General features: G+C 36.5%; 2 protein-coding genes across 3 annotated transcripts in view; one reads left to right on the forward strand and one right to left on the reverse strand.

Moving 5' to 3' along the window:
• Window positions 1-2378: 2378 nt before the first annotated feature.
• dgcr6 (DiGeorge syndrome critical region gene 6) lies at window positions 2379-12274 on the reverse strand. 2 transcript variants are annotated; one of them, XR_013823856.1, is made up of 7 exons: window positions 12077-12274; window positions 10986-11106; window positions 8762-8922; window positions 8579-8679; window positions 8369-8509; window positions 2924-3072; window positions 2379-2398 (listed from the first exon to the last, which is right to left on the reverse strand). XR_013823856.1 is itself a non-coding variant. In XM_079896613.1 (6 exons), exons 2-6 carry the CDS (start codon window positions 11087-11089, stop codon window positions 2992-2994), a joined length of 588 nt encoding a protein of 195 aa, XP_079752739.1. In that variant the 5' UTR covers window positions 11090-11106; window positions 12077-12274; the 3' UTR covers window positions 2588-2991. The 2 variants fall into 2 exon arrangements, 1 of the variants encoding a protein (XP_079752739.1); XM_079896613.1 differs by lacking the exon at window positions 2379-2398 and having other exon boundaries at window positions 2588-3072.
• Window positions 12275-12593: 319 nt separating this feature from the next.
• Window positions 12594-21419, forward strand: part of rasal1 (RAS protein activator like 1) — a 32047-nt gene continuing 23221 nt past the window's right edge. The window contains 5 exon segments of the mRNA XM_079896624.1: window positions 12594-12852; window positions 12944-13084; window positions 13245-13301; window positions 16061-16174; window positions 18142-18203. Coding sequence (XP_079752750.1) covers window positions 13020-13084; window positions 13245-13301; window positions 16061-16174; window positions 18142-18203 — 298 coding nt within the window. The 5' untranslated portion in view covers window positions 12594-12852; window positions 12944-13019.

Here is a 21419-nt window from a genome sequence, read left to right on the forward strand (position 1 = left end):
TTTCACACAAAAAAACAACTGGATTTTGACATTTTCTGAAGAAACAAGAGCTGAATCCCCTGCATTTTCACTCCTTTTCAAGCTAAATGTAAAGTATCACCTGCAGTGTTTTTTCTTCTTCTTGCAATAAAAGGTCAAAGCTCACAAACAGCCATAAATGCTCCGATCATAAAAGGTTTGAAGTGGTCATTTTAAGAGTGCATGTAAAAGTCAGACCTGCAGAAATGTGACAGATTTGAAGCGGTTTATGGACCTTCTAACCTTTTAAGATCTGACAGCTTGGTGATTTTCTTCAACAGTGGACTTTCGTACGGCAAAACCTAAAACAATCCCGAACAGAATACATCGTGAGATGCATTAGGACATGTTGCTAGGTCAGGGTCACACATCTCACAGAAAACACAGATGAAATCTCAACCGTTTCTCCGAGACAGCATGTGAGATTAAACAGAGAACGCATGGAAAGTCTCAGATGTTTCTCCTGAGAAAAAGACCCCAGTAAATCACATATTTATCTCCTCTAGAGTGTCAAAAAAGATCTCAATGTCTCAAACTCTCCTCAGATTTGACAAACACTGCAATCAAAAGTTAATCAGTGTTATTTTAATATCATTGTGATACTGTTATAGTTATATTTAGTAGTGGCCAGAAGTGAAAACACAGGGGACAAAGCGACATCTTCACCCTTTATTCAAATATTATTAAAAATTTGTTTAAGATTTTGTGATCATATTGTGTAGTTGTGCATATTGTGGAGTCGATGAAATATGACATTTCAATCAACAAATCATGAGACATCATTTTTGACCAAGCTGTCATTCAAAAAAATTATGAACACGTGCAAAAACAAGAGAGAACCAACACAATATTAATAACTTATTATGTTTTAGACAATGTATGCTTTTTATGTCAGCTTTTTGTTTTTCTGAGCACATTTGCATGTAAAAAATAAAACCTGTAGCTGTAGTTTTCCCTTTTTGCTGAATAATTGTCAAATAAATACTTAAGGCTTAGTGTTTTGTCTTCCTTCATATTTGAAAACATAAAACATTTTACTCATATTTTGATATATATATATACACACACAATTAAACCATCAAAATATTACTAAAATATTTTATATTGTTAAATATGAAGGAAAACAAAACACTAAACCTTGTTAAGTATTTATTGCTGTCTTATTAATTTATTGCTGATTCAAAAATATAACATATTTTACTCATATTTTGATGGTTTAATTGTGTGTGTGTGTATATATTTTCTTTTATACATTTACAGTGTGTACAGAATTATTAGGCACGTTGATTTTCTGATCATATTTTTTTTTCCAGGCACATTTTACCAATTCCAAACCACATTAATCATAATAACTACAATTAATTTTGTATGTAATCATTTATAAGCAATATATAATTGTTCATGAAGGCTGGAAATGAAAAACGCCTTATTTTCAGGTGTGCAGAATTATTAGGCAAGTTTTCTTTTACAGATAAAATAAGCCAAAAAAGAGATTTAACTCAGACTTAAAAGTCAAAAATTATGAAATGCCCATGAGAAGAATGCAATACTAATGGAATACTAGAAATTGCAGTTAAGGCATGACCATTGGACAGAGAAATACTCTCTGTGTTTAAAAAAACTAATATATATATATATATATATATATATATATATATATATATGCACACACAAATCAACCAAAATATGAGTAAAATATTGTATATTTTTAAATATGAAGGAAAACAAAACACTCTCTATATATATATATATAGAGAGAGAGAGAGAGAGAGAGAGAGAGAGTTTTCATTGTAATTTTAGTCAGTTTTTTGTTCATTTTATTAGTTTTTTTAATGTCTATATAATTTTAGTTTTCAATTTTAGTTTTAGTTGTTGAACTTTTGAAAATGTTGAAAATTAAAAAGGTATTTAAATATAGCTGTGAACTCGTGAAGTCTCCTGAATCCTCTGAGATCAGCCGTCTGTTTCCAGCCCTGTCTTCAAGATCTTCTGTTCTTCTTCTGGTAGTTTCTGCTGCTGTACGTCAGTTGTGTTAGCGAGGTCTAGTGGGTTTCTTAATGCTGAAAGTGTTGATTTCTGCTTAAGCGATCAATATCAGCAGAGGCTTCTCAGTAAAGATGGATATTGTTGTAGAACAATTACGGGATCTAGAGAAAATCCCCCCAATAACCAGCAGCAAACACACAGTAAACTAGTAGATATCACTTACTTTCATAAGCCTGCCTTCCAAAGGCTTCTTCTGAAGGTCATTTATAAATGTTAAAGGACAGTAAGATCACACAACTGTACCTGAAATAGTGTGATCGTGAGATCTTGATTTCTGACGTCCGTATCCCTGTGTTGGCTGTGTTCAGAATGGAAAGTATAATCATCAATTACTCTGGTGAAAAAAAAACAAGAAAACAGAAGTCATAAATCATAAGAGTACAGTCAATAAAAGTCAATAAAAGACCATACTCACATGTTGAGTGATAAAACGCCTTCATCTCATTGCCTAAAATCAATGGTTTAAAATTCTCCCAACATATTTAAACACTTTTTCATTAAAGCAAAAAGCAGACGGTCAAGCTTGATCTGATTTAATTATGCAAAGCTTGTTCAAAAAATAAATCAACAAACACAGACTGTCATATTTTATTTTTATAATACAGTTGCTTCACAAATAACACAAATCATAACAGAGCACTGAATGTTTGCCAACGAGCTTGGATGCAAATCAATTTTATATACATCTACAAAACAATATTTAATATCAAAAGGAAAGTTCATGTGGGCACTTTTTCAGTCTTGTCCAGGGTCATGTTATTGACCTTTCCAGCCCATCATCATCATAAACGTCAACAAAAAGAGATCCCAACACTTCTGAAGGTCTGACGTCCTACTGTAATCAAAACAGGTGATTCACATTCAGCTGAGAAGCTTGACTGGCGTTGGAGTCTTTCAACATCATCAGAAATCATGCGGTCGAGTCTCTCACGGCAGAGATCCGGAGACAGTCTCTTTCTGCTGCAGCTTCAGGACCAGTTCCAGCAGATTCATCTGCATCATCACCTCCTGCGACACACAGAAAACCGGCTTGGAAAGAGCGAAAGAGTAGGAGTAACCCAGCTAACAGGGAACGTTCTCAGAAGGTTCTCTCAAAGTTAAAGGGGTGGTATAATGCCCTTTTCACAAGATGTAAAATAAGTCTCTGATGTCCCCAGAGTGTGTGTGAAGTTTCAGCTCAAAATACCCCACAGATATTTTTATATAGCATGTTAAAGTTGTCACTTTTTCAGGGTGAGCAAAAACACACCGTTTTGTGTGTGTTCCTTTAAATGCAAATGAGCTGCTGCTCCCGGCACAGGGGGCGGAGCTTTGATTACCTCACACACACATGCACTGAAACTTTAAGCCTTTCATGTTCAAACCGGAGTCAGACAAAGATGGAGAGACTCAAGAAGAAGTGACAACATGTAGAAGCAACAGGACATTTCTGAATGTTAGTTGATGAATTTATGAAGCTGATGTGTAGTTATCTTCTAGTCAATGATTAGCATATTCTGTCTTGATAATCTATAAATCGTGTTCAGGGGGCGGGGTTTATGCAAATTTTAGGGTTAGTGATGTCACTAACCCGGGAGGAATGTGGTGTAGTCTACCAGCCGTTTGTTGTAGTCCTTAAAAAGCGATTTCTTTAAAAGCAAATATCTTCCTTTGCTTTGAACTTTGAGCGTTGTAACTTTGCAGATGTTGTTTATGCTCAAACAGCAACATTACACACTAACTAAAGCTAGAAAAGTCAAATCATAATCAACCAGCCCTTTAAGAACAAACATTCTTCAAGTAACTTTTATAGAGCGCAACAGTCGGTTCCAGAAGTAAAAACCCCATTCATTTTCATACTGATTTTTAACTATAACTAATTAACCTGTTAAGCTGCAACCCCACTTTTGAAAAATCCCCAGAAATGACATACCCAAACTGAAACAGATACAGTTCATGAACCCTTTGTACTAAAAGCACAAGTATGGTCTCATTTGAAAGCTGACACCTGGCAGTTTATTGTAAATGTAGAATTAATTATTGTCATAATGACAAAAAATTTTATAAATAGCTTCAAAGTTTTGTAAAGTTATTAGAAATTAATTTTTATGAAACATCCTCATGAAAATAAAATTGAAGTTGGCACTGGAGCAATCTAGAAATGCACTACAGCTAAAGCCACATGTCTAAACATTTTATGTTTAAAATCTGAAGATAATAAGTCCAAAACTCTGTATTTAGTTAAATGTTTTTCAAGACCATGTCAGTTGACTTTATTTTGATTTGACGCTAAGATGCTTCTGATGTTTATTGTCATCTTCTAACCATCTATCCAGTATATTGTCTCTATTGTTTTGTGGTGCAAACGAGCCCCATTCAGTCTCAGTCTCCCCCTGCACACATTCACACCTCTCCAGACTGGTTATGGCTCGAAATATGCATTTCTTTTGTCTGCATTATAGTTACTAACGACTGGCTAGTCACAAGCTATTCATAGGGTTTCAATCCCTAATTTCTTTTCTCAAAGTTCACCTCACATTTTAAATAAAGAATAAAGAACATTCTTGAATAAAGAAACTTTCAGTAAGCATTCAAAAAAACATAAAAGTATAACTTCTAGGTTGCAGGTGCACCTAGGGCTAGCTAGCATGTTAGCTTAGCACACCATCAATACACGACCATTTATGAGATTAAAACCATGTTTGTGCTCCAAACTTACTTTTATAACGCAAGTGGAGTATTTTAAATAATCTTCTGTGATCTAATTTGGCTTCAGATAAAAAAATCTGACAGAAAATATACTATTGTATACTGTTCTGCACAATGATAGTCTATATAGATTAGCATTACATTATAAATATAATCTATTATTATGAAAATACCTGGCATGTCTTGAAAAACACAGGTAACTCAAATATCATTGCAATCATGTTTATTATCTTCAAAACATCTGTATCTGCATTTTACAGCGCGAACTCTGTAGCTTTGTGTGTATCAGTGACGTCCTGGAATGTCACATGATCATGGCTCTTCTTCATGTTCCATATATGGACAATTATTGTGCATATAGCGCCCTCAGGCTGTTGGTATGGATTGAAAACACAGTATCAGAGTATGCAAGCGCTCATAATGATTACATCGACGCATTTGGGTATAAATTCAATAAATATTATTCCTGTCTATAGAAATATGATGTGAATCTATGAGAATATATCAATATTTCTCCAAATCTGCACATTTTTGAGCTAAAGCCCTGAGGGACGTTGTTTTGTGTATCGCTGTCATGACGACAGCACGGGAGTTTTTTAATGAATGAAAGCGGCTGACGTGCATAATTCATATTAAAGGTATCGACTCATTTTTTCATTTCATAACTCCTGACACAAATTAAGACATAACTGTCGCTATAAGTTTCTCAGAATACAATAGTGGTCAAATACTGAAACTTGAGTCTTATATCTTTTTAATGATGTATAGTTTGTCGAAGTATAACATTAAATCTGATAGTAACTTTGAGCTATATATAAAAAAAAACGCTTCAGTGCGCCGACGCACTGGTGAGGCTTAACAGGTTAACTCCACTGTGAGCTACAAGGTTGTTAAGCGATGGTATTTGCTTCTGTTGAAACCATCTGCCAATATTATTTCAACTTTTTTAAAACTTTTTTTAAATGATCATGTTTAACAGTGGAATTTGTGGTGAAAAACTACATTACCCATGATGCTGTACAGAAAATTACACCAATCAGAGTCTAAACAAGTAAACCACGCCAAAATAGCTCCACCCACTCCCATGAAACACCGCAAAATAATCAAAACTTTAAATATATTGTTTATAAAGATATAAGCAACATTTTTAAATGAGTAGTTTTATATTTCTCCATCATTTGTAACTGAATTATGCTGCTCGCAATGCTTCATGGGATTGTAGTCCTTTCCTTCACTACAGCCGTAAAGTTCACAGTCTTGAACCTTTGTCTTTTCGTTAGATTTTTAAATAGTTTTTTAAAGTAATCGATTGTCGAGTTCACGCGCGTGATCATAGGTACTAAACCAATGCGCGTGAACTCGACAATCGATTACTATGGACTTTGACCGAAAACAGGATGTAAATACAGGTATGAGCGCTGGCTAAATAAACATCATTTTTATTCATATCTTTCACATCTACTGCAGTCAGATTGACCCGCGTTCACTCTGAAGGAATCACTCACATGACCTGTGCACTTGTAATGACACATCAAGGATGTTAAGAGGCTAAAAGCAGGTTTAGTACTTGCCCCATTGAAGTCAACAGGGTGCAAATTTTAAAAAGAGGATAACACGGTGTAGGCAACACCGATTTTTGTCGTTGTTCTCTGTATTGACAGCACTCCAAATTTACAAAAAAATTAGCTCAATGTTAAAATTGACCGGAGTTCTCCTTTAAAGGGTTAGTTCGCCCATTTAAGACATGAAGTTGTATGCAATCCTTACCAGCACTATAGTGCATACACACTGACCCACTCTGTGGTCACCTCCCTGGTCAGAGTTCTGGCCGCTCGAAGTTTTTCAAGAAAGTATTCCCGGTTAGTTTCCGGGGCCTCAAAACTGTGCGCTTTTACGTGAAAAAATTATATGCGTTTCAAAGCTTGATTAATTTACATCACAAAAACACTCCGGGCAAAATTCATACCTCAGTTTTAATCGGCACTATTTTCTTTCCATTTCTATCAATCCGCGCTGCTGTCAACGTCAACAGTGCGCACGTTCCGATCAGCTGTTCCATAGTGTTTACACAATCGAATGACAACGACTTAAAAAGTACAAAATTAACAATGGTGCGAACTTGTAAATTCCCAGGTTGTGACCACAAGAAAGTGCCGGGATCACTGTTCAGATTCCATCGTTTTCCTGTTTCGGATATAGCTATGAGACAGCTTTGGCTGGTTGCCATCGGCTACTCTGCGGGAGCTAAAATATCCAGAATCAAGGATTTTCGTGTGTGCAGTGCTCACTTCAGCGAAGACGATTACATCCCCAACCAAGGAGGAAAAATAAAATAAAAAAGATTTTAAAGAGTTTTGCTGTACCAGTATCACAGGTAAGCTCTATTTACTAACTTTATAATCCCATGTCTAAACTGTACGGTAAACAAGCTGATGTTTAGACTCCAGTGGAAATCACGTGAAAAGAGGTCTAATATAAAAACAGTTTATAGGGATATAGGTACAATTTTGCGGGTAAACTCTATTTACTAACTTTATGATCCCATGTCTAAACTGTACGGTAAACAATCTGATGTTTAGACTCCAGTGGAAATCACGTGAAAAGAGGTCTAATATTAAAACAGTATATAGGGATATAACGATGGAATCTGAACGGTGATCCCGGCACATCGGAACGTGCGCACTGTTGACGTTGACAGCAGCGCGGATTGATAGAAATGGAAAGAAAATAGTGCCGATTAAAACTGAGGTATGAATTTTGCCCGGAGTGTTTTTTGTGATGTAAATTAATCAAGCTTTGAAATGCATATCATTTTTTCACGTAAAAACGCACAGTTTTGAGGCCCCGGAAACTAACTGGGAATACTTTCTTGAAAAACTTCGAGCGGCCAGAACTCTGACCAGGGAGGTGACCACAGAGTGGGTCAGTGTGTATGCACTATAGTGCTGGTAAGGATTGCATACAACTTCATGTCTTAAATGGGCGAACTAACCCTTTAACTTTGTTCTTTGATTAACATTAATGACACTTTAAGACCAGCCGCTGTTAACAGAGACGCGATCTGACACGCGTCTCATTTTCTCACAAATCTCTACGTTCATTTAAGAATTTATTTAAATAATTTAAGACTGCTCTTATGAGGACACTGGACAAAACGGACATTTGGCATAATTTGTGTGTTATGGTTTGTTCAAGCCCGAAAGAGAACTCGATACTGACATGTGTCTTTTCTGTGGGTCGTGTGTGTGTGTGTGTGTGTGACAGGTAGGAATTACAGCGCGGTCTCTTTAGTCTTGTCGTTATCTTCCATTTTCAAAACAAGCTGGCTATTGGCTATTATTCGCTTGATTTGGTCATGGGCCTACGCTACAATACGTTTAGAGCGGCCGCTACTGGATGAGAAGGCAAACAATAAAATAAAAAGCAAACGGTCTAATCATAGACTGTAAGAAAATGCGCAAAACATGGCACTTTAAAAACCTGGATAGTTCGATTTCGGATATTTCACGTCATGTTCGAATGCATATTTGAATATCGAATAAAAAGTGACAGCCCTAGTAAGAACATTAGCAAAATGTTCTGAGATCATGTTTTTGTTTGCTGTGAAGAGCTTGACCTGCGGGTTGGTGGTGATGTAGAAACCCGGTACGCCTGCTTTCTCCAGCGTGTTCTGTTGATCCAGAACCTTCTGATCCATTTCAGCCACGATCTTCTCATCCATCATCCTCTGCTCATCTTTCACTCGCTGATCGAGAGCCTGAAACGGTGACGGTCAGGCAGTGTTCGCTGTGGGACTCGATAAAAACACACCAACAGTCCATCTTACCTCATTTTCGGCTCGCTGATTGGTTTTCATAACGGCCAAATTATGAGACTTGCACGCTTGCAGAGCCTGTTTGTGTTTCCGAACCAAATCCTGCTTGAGCGCTGAAACAGAAAGACACACACATCACACACTCCTTGTTTTCAGTATGGCCTGAAACACTCACACACTCACACACACACACACCTCTGTGTTCGCTGTGCAGTTTCTGTCTCTGGTTATAGAGGTTTTTCTCCGTCAGATGTTGAATGTCCAGCAGCCCTTGCACTATTTCATACACCGTCCCGTCGATGAGCGCTTGAGCCAGATCACTGAGCGTGGTGTACGACAGACGCTGCTGAAACGAGCTGAAACAAACACACTTATTACTCCACTTACAAGAGCAGACATGGTAGAAAGTGTTTAGTCTGACAAAGAATCGATAAACATTATATTTTTTATATATATATATATATATATATATATATATATATATGTGTGTGTAGATTTGTAGAAGGGGAACTACCAAATCTGTTTGATTATGATTTGACTTTTCTAACTTTAGTTAGTGTGTAATGTTGCTGTTTGAGCATAAACAACATCTGTAAAGTTACAACGCTCAAAGTTCAAAGCAAAGGGAGATATTTGCTTTTACAGAAATCGCTTTTTAAGGACTACAACAAACGGCTGGTAGAGACTACACGACATTCCTCCCGGGTTAGTGACATCACAAACCCTAAAATTTGCATAAACCCACCCCCAGGAACGCAATTTACAGATTATCATGACAGAATATGCTAATCAATGACTAGAAGATAACTACACATAAGCTTCATCATCTAAATTCATCAACTAACATTCAGAAATGTCCTGTTGCTTCTACATGTTGTCTCTACTTCTTCAGTCTCTCCATCATTGTCTGACTCCGGTTTGAACATAAAAGGCTAAAAGTTTTTTTAATTTTCAGTGCATGTCTGTGTGAGTGCAAGCTGTTGAAGCTCCGCCCCCTGCGCCGGGAGCAGCAGCTCATTTGCATTTAAAGGAACAGACACAAAACGGTGTGTTTTTGCTCACCCTCAAAAAGTGACAATTTTAACATGCTATATAAAAATATCTGTAGGGTATTTTGAGCTAAAACTTCACATACACACTCTGGGGACATCAGAGACTTATTTTACATCTTGTGAAAAGGGCATTATACCACCACTTTAATGGACATTAGTATTCGAGAATTATTAAATGGTCAAACAGACTGTTTCACATTGTTTTGAACACTGATCTGGTGTGATGTGGTGTGGTGTGGTGTGGTGTGGTGTGATCTGGTAAGGTGTGATCTGGTGTGATGTGATCTGGTCTGGTTTGATCTGGTTTGGTGTGATGTGATCTGGTGTGATCTGGTGTGGTGTGATGTGATCTGGTAAAGTCTGATCTGGTTTGGTGTGATGTGATCTGGTTTGGTGTGATGTGATCTGGTGTGATCTGGTGTGGTGTGATCTGGTGTGGTGTGATCTGGTGTGGTGTGATGTGATCTGGTAAAGTCTGATCTGGTTTGGTGTGATGTGATCTGGTTTGGTGTGATGTGATCTGGTGTGATCTGGTGTGGTGTGATCTGGTGTGGTGTGGTGTGATCTGGTGTGGTGTGATGTGATCTGGTAAAGTATGATCTGGTTTGGTGTGATGTGATCTGGTTTGGTGTGATGTGATCTGGTTTGGTGTGATGTGATCTGGTGTGATCTGGTGTGGTGTGATCTGGTGTGGTGTGGTGTGATCTGGTGTGGTGTGGTGTGAACTAGTGTGGTGTGGTGTGATCTGGTGTGGTGTGATGTGATCTGGTGTGGTGTGGTGTGATGTGATCTGGTGTGGTGTGATCTGGTTTGGTGTGATGTGATCTGGTGTGATCTGGTGTGGTGTGATCTGGTGTGGTGTGGTGTGAACTGGTGTGGTGTGATCTGGTGTGTGGTGTGGTGTGATCTGGTGTGGTGTGATGTGATCTGGTGTGGTGTGATGTGATCTGGTGTGGTGTGATCTGGTGTGGTGTGATCTGGTAAGGTGTGGTGTGATCTGGTGTGGTGTGATCTGGTGTGATATGATCTGGTGTGATCTGGTGTGGTGTGATCTGGTGTGGTGTGATCTGGTGTGGTGTGATCTGGTTTGGTGTGATGTGATCTGGTGTGATCTGGTGTGGTGTGATCTGGTGTGGTGTGGTGTGAACTGGTGTGGTGTGATCTGGTGTGGTGTGGTGTGAACTGGTGTGGTGTGATCTGGTGTGTGGTGTGGTGTGATCTGGTGTGGTGTGATGTGATCTGGTGTGGTGTGATGTGATCTGGTGTGGTGTGATCTGGTGTGGTGTGATCTGGTAAGGTGTGGTGTGATCTGGTGTGGTGTGATCTGGTGTGGTGTGATCTAGTGTGATCTGGTGTGATGTCTGTACCTGGGCAGGTCCTTCACGAGCGCCTGCAGCTCTGACAGCAGGTAATAGTGTCTCTCTTGTTGTCTGGCAGCATCAGACTGATCATCACTGCAGTATGTGTCCATCACACATTCATTCAGCCCTTACGGGAAGGAGAAGAGCTCATTATAAATCAGTACATCTGACGGATGAGTCACACTCACAATCAGAATGAGCTTCATTCGCAAAGTGAAAACACACAAGGAATGAGTTGTGTGTGTGTTTTTATCTGAATCTCTGAGTACATACATACATATGACATTAATATGAAGAACATTTAAATAGGACTAAGAAAGAAAATAATAATAATACTAAAGTGGTACACATCTGGAGCAGAAAACCTATGTACAGATTTGAGCGTTATGTACTGTATATACAGATGTATAAATACAAATATGTATATATATATATATATATATATGCATTTACTCGGTGTTGTTATCTTTAACTAATACTGCAATTATCAAAATTGTTTTCGCTGACTGAAATAAAGCTAGAGCAAAATAAAAGAAGAAAATCAAGATTTTGAAGAAAAAACATTAAAAACATCACATCACATTTGAAGAACCTAGTAAAATTAACAAACACACATAACAAAATTACTTAAATACTAAAATTAAGTAAATACTAAAAATAAATAACACGAAAATATAAAATAAAATCTAATGTAAAATAATTATATACTTATAATTGTGTATAAATAAAGCTACAATAACACTGGTCGTAGCTGAATTAAGTAACTTGGCAACACTACATTTAAGACTTAAATTATTATTATTGTGATTAAATGCAAGTATTGAATGTAGTAGATAAAAGAAAGATTAACATCTAAATAAATACATATTACCAAAATATGCCTAGAATAGAAAGTAGTAGAAATTGAATATGAAGTCTTAAGCAATGCAATGAGGATAATCGAACATAGATCGTTTTGCATATGAACTGACTGCAAATAAAAATATGAAATCAATATGAATTATGTATTCACCGTTTGTTTCTATTCAGACTCTGATGGCTTTAAAGAACTGCATCACCTTGTTACTAAAAGAGATTAAACTGAACGAAACTCTTACCCGCTTTATGTTTCAAGTCCCCGAGACGAAAAGATGAATGTTTAAGGTGTGTCGAGTTTAAATACAAAATACAAACTTTCACTGAATGTACAGCATGCTTATATTAGAGATTCAAGTGATGATGATGATGATTGTTTTGAAATGTGTGTGTGGAGGTTAGCGCATGCGCAGCAGCGGCGCCCTGAGGTCCTTCAGCACGCAGGGCTGCCCTTTCATATGCCTTAGAGTTTTAAATAATAATTCACTATTTTAAACATAGACATCGATACAAAATAACAATAATTTTTTGTATATATATAATAATAATGATAATTTCTTATTGTATTCTACTCGTTTTATCGCATTCATAATTTTCCTTTTCTTTCTCAAAACACGTTTCCCAGGGTTTTTCCCCTCTTACTGTTGTTTTAAATCACTTTTCTAAATGTTTTAATTTAATTTAATTTGATTTGTCTCCTTTTTTAAAATTAGCGTGTCGCTGCGCTGTGCGCCGCTCACCAGCAGATGTCGCTGTTCCCTCAGTTTCTCATCAGCATCACTGAAGTCTCCTCATCATCATCTCATCATCATCCGAGAACAGAGTCAGAAGCATCACGACTCGCGCGCTGTAACATCGAGACTAATGCATGTAGATAATATAATGACTTCAGAAAATGCATAAACTGATGGGCTCAAGATGAATGACACGAATATGGAGTTACGCGCGGATGGATTGGACAGATGAAGCCACTCCAGCGTGGATCTGAGCAAATCATCACCTGACCATCATGATTTAGGTATTCCACAGAAGATAGAAGGGTTTTCTTTTTTATTTTAGTGCCGTTATGATTTAATTAGCAGACCTTATGTTATGAATCCCTCGTTTAGATGTGCAGTGCTGATGTTTGAGCGTCTCTAATCCAGCATCCCTGCAGATCTTCAGTGACATGAAGCTCCTGCGATCATGGCCACAAACACTTCTCTGTACTTTCGCATCGTCGAGGGACGAAATCTGCCTGCAAAAGATGTGTAAGTTCTCGCAAAACAACTCGGCTTGTCTGAAAGGTGTTGCATGAGAGTCAAGATGCTGATCCGATTATGATCTCTCAAGTGTTTGATCTGGAGTCATAATGCTGTTGACATGATGAGGATGATGATGATGATGATGATGTTGTGTGTTTTTGTCCAGTTCTGGAACCAGTGACCCGTACTGCATCGTCAAAGTTGACAACGAGGTCGTGGCCAGGTGAGTGTCACATACTTACCTGTGTGTGTACTTACGGTTTATATAGAAGTGCTGTCAGCCTGTCAAATCGATGAATCACATCTAACATAAAAGTATATATATATATATATACACTGTATAAGTGTGTGTGTGTGTACAGTCAAACCAAAATGTATTCAACATTTCTCACATCATCAGTTTATTCGCTATAGTTTAGAAAATGGTAATAAAATATGAGCAGAACTCAGTTGATATTTGACTGGTTTTGTCCGTCCTTCTGTGAGACTGTCTCACACATGAATTATGTTGAATATCTGACAGCTGTTAAATTTAACTACACAATTAGATAATACCAGTTTAGCTCAACCAATCACCAAGCAATGCTAAACCTATGCGTACGTACTAAACCTATGCGCGTGAACTTGACAATCGACTACTTTGGACTTCGACCGAAAACAGGAAGTAAATACAGGTATGAGCGCTGGCTAAATAAACATCACTTTTATTAATATCTTTCACATCTACTGCAGTCAGATTCACCCGTGTTCACTCTGAAGGAATCACTCACATGACCTGTGCACTTGTAATGACACATCAAGGATGTTAAGAGGTTAAAAGCAGGTTTAAAACTTGCCCCATTGAAGTCAACAGGGTGCAAATTTTAAAAAGAGGATAACACAGTGTAGGCAACACCGATTTTTGTCGTTGTTCTCTGTACTGACAGCACTCCAAATGTACAAAAAAATGAGCTCAATGTTAAAATTGACCGGAGTTCTCCTTTAATAAGGATGTTTAATTTACAGTGAGTGGTATATTACATTTGCATACTTTATGAAATTTCTGTACGTGAAAACCACTGTCAGATATACCGGAAAAGCACAGTTTATTTCATTTGTATCTTTGTTACATTGTATTTATTTGTGCTTTTGCTTGTAATTTGATGATTTGTTCTTATTTTATTACTGATGGGTTACTTGTCTTTAATAATATTTTACATTTATATTAGTTAGTCTAGTAGTTATAGCTGTGGTATCGAAAGTGGAATAGAGAATTGTGAATTTTGGTTTCATTACTGCCGGTTTTTGCAAAAACAGTTTTATGGCCGCTAAAGAATATTGATGGCAGGGAAGTTTTAAGTCACCGGATATACACACACACACACAGCATTTTAAACTGACAGGAAGAACTAACACCAAGTGCTGTTTATAGATGTAATGTTAGCAGAGGCGGACAGAGTACACAGCTTCATTACTTGAGTAAAAGTACAGATACCCCTTGCTAAATTTTACTCAAGTACAAGTAAAAGTACTACAGTCAGATGTCTACTGAAGTAAAAGTACTAAAGTACTTGTTTTTAAAAGTACTTGAGTATCAAGAGTACAAGAGTACATTTTCTAAATATTGCATTACTACTGCCACAGTGCTTATTGGTAAACACAGCAAACACTTGAAGCGAAAACTATCATTAACTTGTTCAGAAAATTGAAATAGTCTGGCGAGGTGGGGCCACGGCTTGGCACATTCCCGGGATGCGATATTTTTTTTCCCAGGATGGTAGGGGAAGACTCATGAATATTCATTAGGGAAGTCATCCCTGATTGGTCTGATGACCTACCCCTAACCCCACCCCTAAACCTACCCGTCACTGGGGGTCTTATGACCTCCATAACCCCGCCCCTAAACCTGCCCGTCACTGGGGTTAAGACCAATCAGGGATGACTTCCCTAATGAATATTCATGAGTCTTCCCCTACCATCCTGGGAAAAAAAATATCGCTCCCAGGATGGACCTGCATCTTCATCCATTGTTTCATCCATGGTTTCTTCTCTTATCTAAATCTGACCATGGAGTTGACTTTGGCGGAAAGCTGAAGGTGATTGCTGATAGGCTGTCCCAATCAGTGGCGCCTGCACAATCCAATCACATTTGAGAGGGTTTCCGAGATGTTTCTTTTTTCCTTTTCCTTTTTTTTTTTTTTTTTTTTAGAAGAAGTAATGGGTACTCACAGTTATGGATAGAAATGTAGTGGAGTAAAGAGTACAATATTTGCCTCTCAAATGTACTTGAGTAAAGTCATGAGTACTCCCCAAAAATGATACTCGAGTAAAGTACAGATCCCTCAAAATTGTACTTAAGTACTGTACTCAAGTAAATGTACTCAGTTACTGTCCGGCTCTGAATGTTAGTCATTTGAATAGCTAGATGTGTAAATGTGTGTGAAAGGGTATAAGCCACATCTCTAAACACATTCATATTGCATTTGTCACTATTTTGCATGTTCGATTAACCATCATAATCATTCATTGATTGCTTGCATGGTGATTAATTGTGCGGATCATGCTGTTGATATGGATCTAATTGATCGACCACAGTTGGACACTAATGCAAATGATGAAAGCATTAATGCATGTTACATCATCAGCTGGTTACCACGGAGAACTTAATAATTGCAAAAAAAAAAAAAGATTGCGTGTGAGATTGTGTGTTGCGTTGCTTCCACATGCTGTATTGTGCGAGTTTCCTGAACAGCACACCTGGTGTGGCGCATATTTAAAAAGCTTTGTGTCTTTTGAAATGGAAATGCTCAGGCCTCCCTTTGAGAAATTGGGTGAATTGATTGATTGTTTTCCATCGTCGTCACTTATGGCCATTTAAATTGTTCTCTGTATCCGGGCAGATTGTAATTCAGGCTCTAATACATATACATGTGTTAAACTAACGACGCTGAGTGTTTGCAGTGAAGCGTTTAGTGAACTGTGTGTTTTCTGTGTCCCGTCCAGAACTGCGACCGTCTGGAAGAACTTGAATCCGTTCTGGGGGGAAGAATACACACTTCATCTGCCGACGGGCTTCCATACGCTCACCTTCTACGTCATGGATGAAGACACTATTAGGTAACAAACGTGTAAAAGCTCACGTGTGTGTCCAGAACGCATGAGGTGAGATGAGTAAATGAGCATCTGACGGCCGGCTCTGCTCTTGTTTGTGTTGTGGAGACCCGTCTGCCCACTGACACACACGACGCAGTGTTTGTAAATGAACACACTCGCAATCACAGCAGAACACACAGATGGAGTGATGACCACAGCTCTGGTCTGTTCAGTTCTCCTCACAGCGAAAACATGACGTTCTTCCTCAGTGTTTCTGTCTCGTTTTCCAGCACAAATATCTAAACATTCTCAAATCAAGAGACATTTACTGGAGGAGCAAAATGAGTGAAGATGTTAAGACTTGCTTTCTGAAAAATGTATCAAATTTATGCTTAAAACAAGAACAGATTTCTATGAAAGCTTTGTTTCCGCCACAGAATTAAAAATAAAAAAGGTAATTTTTATCTCGCAATTCTGACTTTATAACGTGCAATTGGGAGATAAAATTCAGAATTGCATGATATAAACTCGCAATTGCGTGTTATAAAGTCAAAATTGTGAGTTTAAATCATACAATTCTGACTTTATATCTCGCAATTCTGAAAAATAAAGTCGTAATTATACGATAAAAAGTCGCAATTATCTTGTTTTAAGCACAAACTCACTTCATTGCTTCTCCGGTAAATGTCTCTTGATTTAAGAATGTTTTGATATTTGTGCTGGAAAACGAGACAGAAACACTGAGGAAGAACATTTTAGGGAGAGACTGAGGAAGAGTTTGTGCTTAAAATAAGAACAAAAAAAAAAAAAAAGCTTAATTTAAACAAGATTATTTTTCTGACCTCACTGACAGATATCTATGAAAGCTTGTTTCCACCACACAATAAAACATTTTAAAAGATAATTGCGACTTTTTATTGTACATTATTGCGACTTTATTTTTCAGAATTGCGAGATATAAAGTCAGAATTGCATGATTTAAACTCACAATTTGACTTAATAACATGCAATTGCGAGTTTATATCATGCAATTCTGACTTTTTATCTCCCAATTGCGTTATAAAGTCAGAATTGCGAGATAAAAAGTCATAATTACCTTTTTTATTTTTAATTCTGTGGCGGAAACAAGCTTTCATAGAAATCTGTTCTTGTTTTAAGCATAAATTTGATACATTTTTCAGAAAGCAAAACTTAACATCTTCACTCATTTTGCTTCTCCAGTAAATGTCTCTTGATTTAAGAATATTTAGATATTTGTGCTGGAAAACAAGACAGAAACACTGAGGAAGAACATAATTTTTTGCAGTGTTTCATTCACTCTTAAAAATAAAGTTTTTATTTATTGGCATCGATGGTTAAAAAAACTTTAACATCCATGGAATCTGTCCATCGCACAGAAGCTTCTTATAGTGGACAAGGTTCTTTAGTTTAGATTATTAAAATGTTTCTTTTAAGATCTGTTCACTGAAAGGTTCTTTGTGGAACCAAAAATGGTTCTTCTTTGGCACCAAACCCTTTTGGAACCTTTATTTTAAGAGTGTTTCATTGTATCACTCTAAGAAGAAAAAGTTCTAAATGGAACCTTAAAAGGTTCCGTCAGGCGCTTCATAGAACATTTCATGGGTTCCCATCAGGGGATCATTTGATGGATTTAGTTTAAATTAATTAATTTCGTCATAGTTTTATTTATTATTATTATTGAATTTGATGAATTAAGCAGCTCATAAATATACTTTATCACTAGAAATAATTGAAATAACCCACTAAACATGAAAGTATTAGGCAATCATTTAAGACATTTCTCCTTTTTGGCATAAAGGGTTCTTTATAATAAACAGAACCTCATTGAACCCTTTTTAAAAGTGTAGATCTGTGTTTATTTAGTTTTCATTATGTCTGTCTGTGAATCTGAACGAGCTGATGGTCATGCTGGTTTGATATGGAAACGTCTGATCATTAATACGCATCTCATGTTGTGTTTCATGCCACAGTCATGATGATGTCATTGGTAAAATCTCCCTGAGTAAAGACGTGATCGCTGCTCAACACAAAGGTAAGCGTGTGCTGATGACTGTCACTTTCCTTATTTCTGACCTGTACAGTATTATGAGACATAAATCTGTTTTGGGTATGTTGTTTCCTTGCCTTGTATCACTTTTTCTTTTTTTTAATATTGGATTTTTCTACTTGGAATAACAAGTGTACAGAAAACAGACCCATTCGACACAAATTAAAATTCAGATTATTTCCTCAATTAACAAAACCTAAATAAGAAAGGTTTTTTAGGATATAAGAAATCATTGCATATAAGAAACCTGTAAAATAAAGCCTGGCAATAAAGTAAAATGAGAACAGAATAACACATTAAAAGATAATTTGGAGAGAAAAAAAAAAATATTTAAAAACATATATTTGAAAAGATAATTTAAAAAAAATAAAGAATAAAAAAATTAAATACATACACACACACACATACATATATATATATATATATATATATATATATATATATATATATTAAAAATATAAAAAATAAAAACTATATATATATATATATATATATATATATATATATATATTAATATTTTTCTTATATTTATATTTTTATTTTTATATATATATATATATATATATAAATAAAAATAAAATAAAAATATTAAAAATAAAAACTATATTTTTTTTTTTAATAAAAATTATACAAAAATGATTACAAAAATAAAGAATAAAAAAATATATTTTTATTTTATTTTTAATACATTTATATTTATATATATATATATATATATATATATATATATATATATATATATATATAATTTTTTTATTCTTTATTTTTGCCATTATCTTTTAATATATATGTTTTAAAAAAAAAAATTCCCCTCCAAATTATCTTTTAATGTGTTATTCTGTTCTCATTTTACTTTATTTGCCTTTTACTTTTTACTTTATATATATATATATATATATCCAGAAAAGGGATCTATAAAATCAGCCAGAACTTTATCTAAAAAGGGATGCCATACCTTATCAAATATATACAGTGAAAATGATTATTTGTTATTTTGTGCTTCTTCTATGATTTATTCAGAGCGCTGGTTACACATTTCCTAGAACTGATTTACATTCATCCTCCACACATACAAAATAAAATAGATCTCACTTCTCATTTCTTTAAAAATAAATCATTTTGAAGAGATATTCTTAAGAGTTCAGTGCCAGCTGTCATTTCTAAAAATATGATTTTTGCAAAACAAAATTCTTAAAGAGAGAAGGGAAGTGAAGACCCACAAGCATCTAAATGTAAAGAGCAACAGGAAGTGACTGCATTATACACATTTAAAGTCATGCATTCAAATCTGTTGAGATACTATCATAGTTTACGGTTTTATTTTTCATTAGAAATAAAACCACAGAAACTGAAATAATTGGACACAATCTTGTTGTGTTGTTTACTGCACACTAAAACATGAGCTATGAAAGTGAACGCGGGGTTTAAAATCCCCGTGATTATTTCCTCCACCTTCGTCCTGCAGTAATTCCCTCATGCTGTTCTCAGCTGGAACGGAGGAGTTGTTAGTTATTATAGGCGCACACATGATGTATTAGCGAGCACGCCACCCCACAGTGGGTTTCATGTCTTCCCAGCATGCACTTGCCCTGCATGAATCACTGCAGCCTGTCAGGCCTGACTCACCCCTCACCCACAGGATCATGGGAAGCGTTCGGCTCTGTAAAACTCTCAGATGAGGGATTTATTGTAACTGTAAACTCAAACTGCACTGGTTTAATATGATGCTCACATCAGCATACATCCGTTTTGCTGGTATACTGTGCATGATTATGTGAATTTTATGTATGCATGTTTGCAAACACTCAAACGACATACCGTGTTTGCTACAATAATACAGCCAAGAGCGCAAACACACTGAGGGCCCTATCTTGCACCCAGTACAATTGACTTTGTACACCGACGCATGTATCATTCCTATTTTGCACCCGCGCACAGCGGACACTCCCTCCACAGACGCACGTCGGTAAATTAGGGAATGAACTTGCGCTCCCGGGGGCGGTTCAGCGTAAAGAGGAGGCGTGTTCCGGCGCAAACGTTCCCTGGTGCTATTTTGCAGTTCCAGAAAACAATTCCTCCACTGACCAGGAGAAACCTCGTCTAAAGTCAGTGGCGCGTTGCGCATGTTATTCAGATGCTATTTTAAGGGCGCATGCTTGGCCATAATCAATGTAGCGTGTGCACAACGCACACACACTTTGATTCTCTCATCTACACAGAAGCAGTTTTCATTTTTAGAAAACCATACATTATTACAAGGAACAATATTAACACACGAGGGAAATCATTGTTGTGTCCATGAAGATGTGAAAAAATAGGCATAAATCTAGCTTACACATTTACCCAAATTATCATACGCCTGTTTAACCGAAGCTAATCTGTGTGTGTTTCTCCATCCCCAATGTCACTTCTCTGTGTTTTACGGCCCTGACGAGAACGCCGGTCTCCTCGGCTGTGAACCGCTCCTGGCAAATCCGCCGTTATAATAGCAATCCGCCATGGAACAAGCGCGCCTGCTCTTAAAGGGAATGTGAGATGAGGCTCTGATTGGTTTATTATTATATACACCTATGATTAATGAAGCTGCTTCAGACCAACACATTTTAGATTTGCGTCGGGCGCAAGAGTCATTTATCCCGCCGGTATAACAGCAACAACGCCCGAGATCCGCCCACAAAGTTACTTGTGTTTCAGATCGTTAAAATAGGGCCCTGTATCCCACAATGCAATATGCACGACTTGACCTTCCATTTCCAGTGTGACAAATGAACTGCGAGTGATGTCATTGTTTTAACATTTTTTGATCATACTATTGCAAAACAGTTACCATCTTTAACATCATCCTCTTAAATGTGACAAAAAATGGGTTTACTGTATGCAGAACCTTTTTAAAATAATAAATCAAACCAATAAATCACTTCATGAATTCTGAATACTGCTTTTATATAACATGCAAAAGAGTATGCCGTATGCACTGATTAATGTTCAAACAGTAGTGTGCTTCATTAACCTTACAAGACAAGAGTGCATGTTTAATTCTGCGAGTGCCATACATAAAGTCTTAAAGTTATCATCTCAGAAATATTATTGATTACATATGAGATTAAATATTTTGCATTTTTAATTCAATATATTTTTTTTTGCATTTTTTATTCAATATAAAGTAATGGTTATTATAGTTAACTAAAACTAAAGCCTTTA

The sequence above is a fragment of the Squalius cephalus genome, assembly GCF_949319135.1.
Source record: "Squalius cephalus genome assembly, chromosome: 16".
Taxonomy (NCBI): domain Eukaryota; kingdom Metazoa; phylum Chordata; class Actinopteri; order Cypriniformes; family Leuciscidae; genus Squalius; species Squalius cephalus.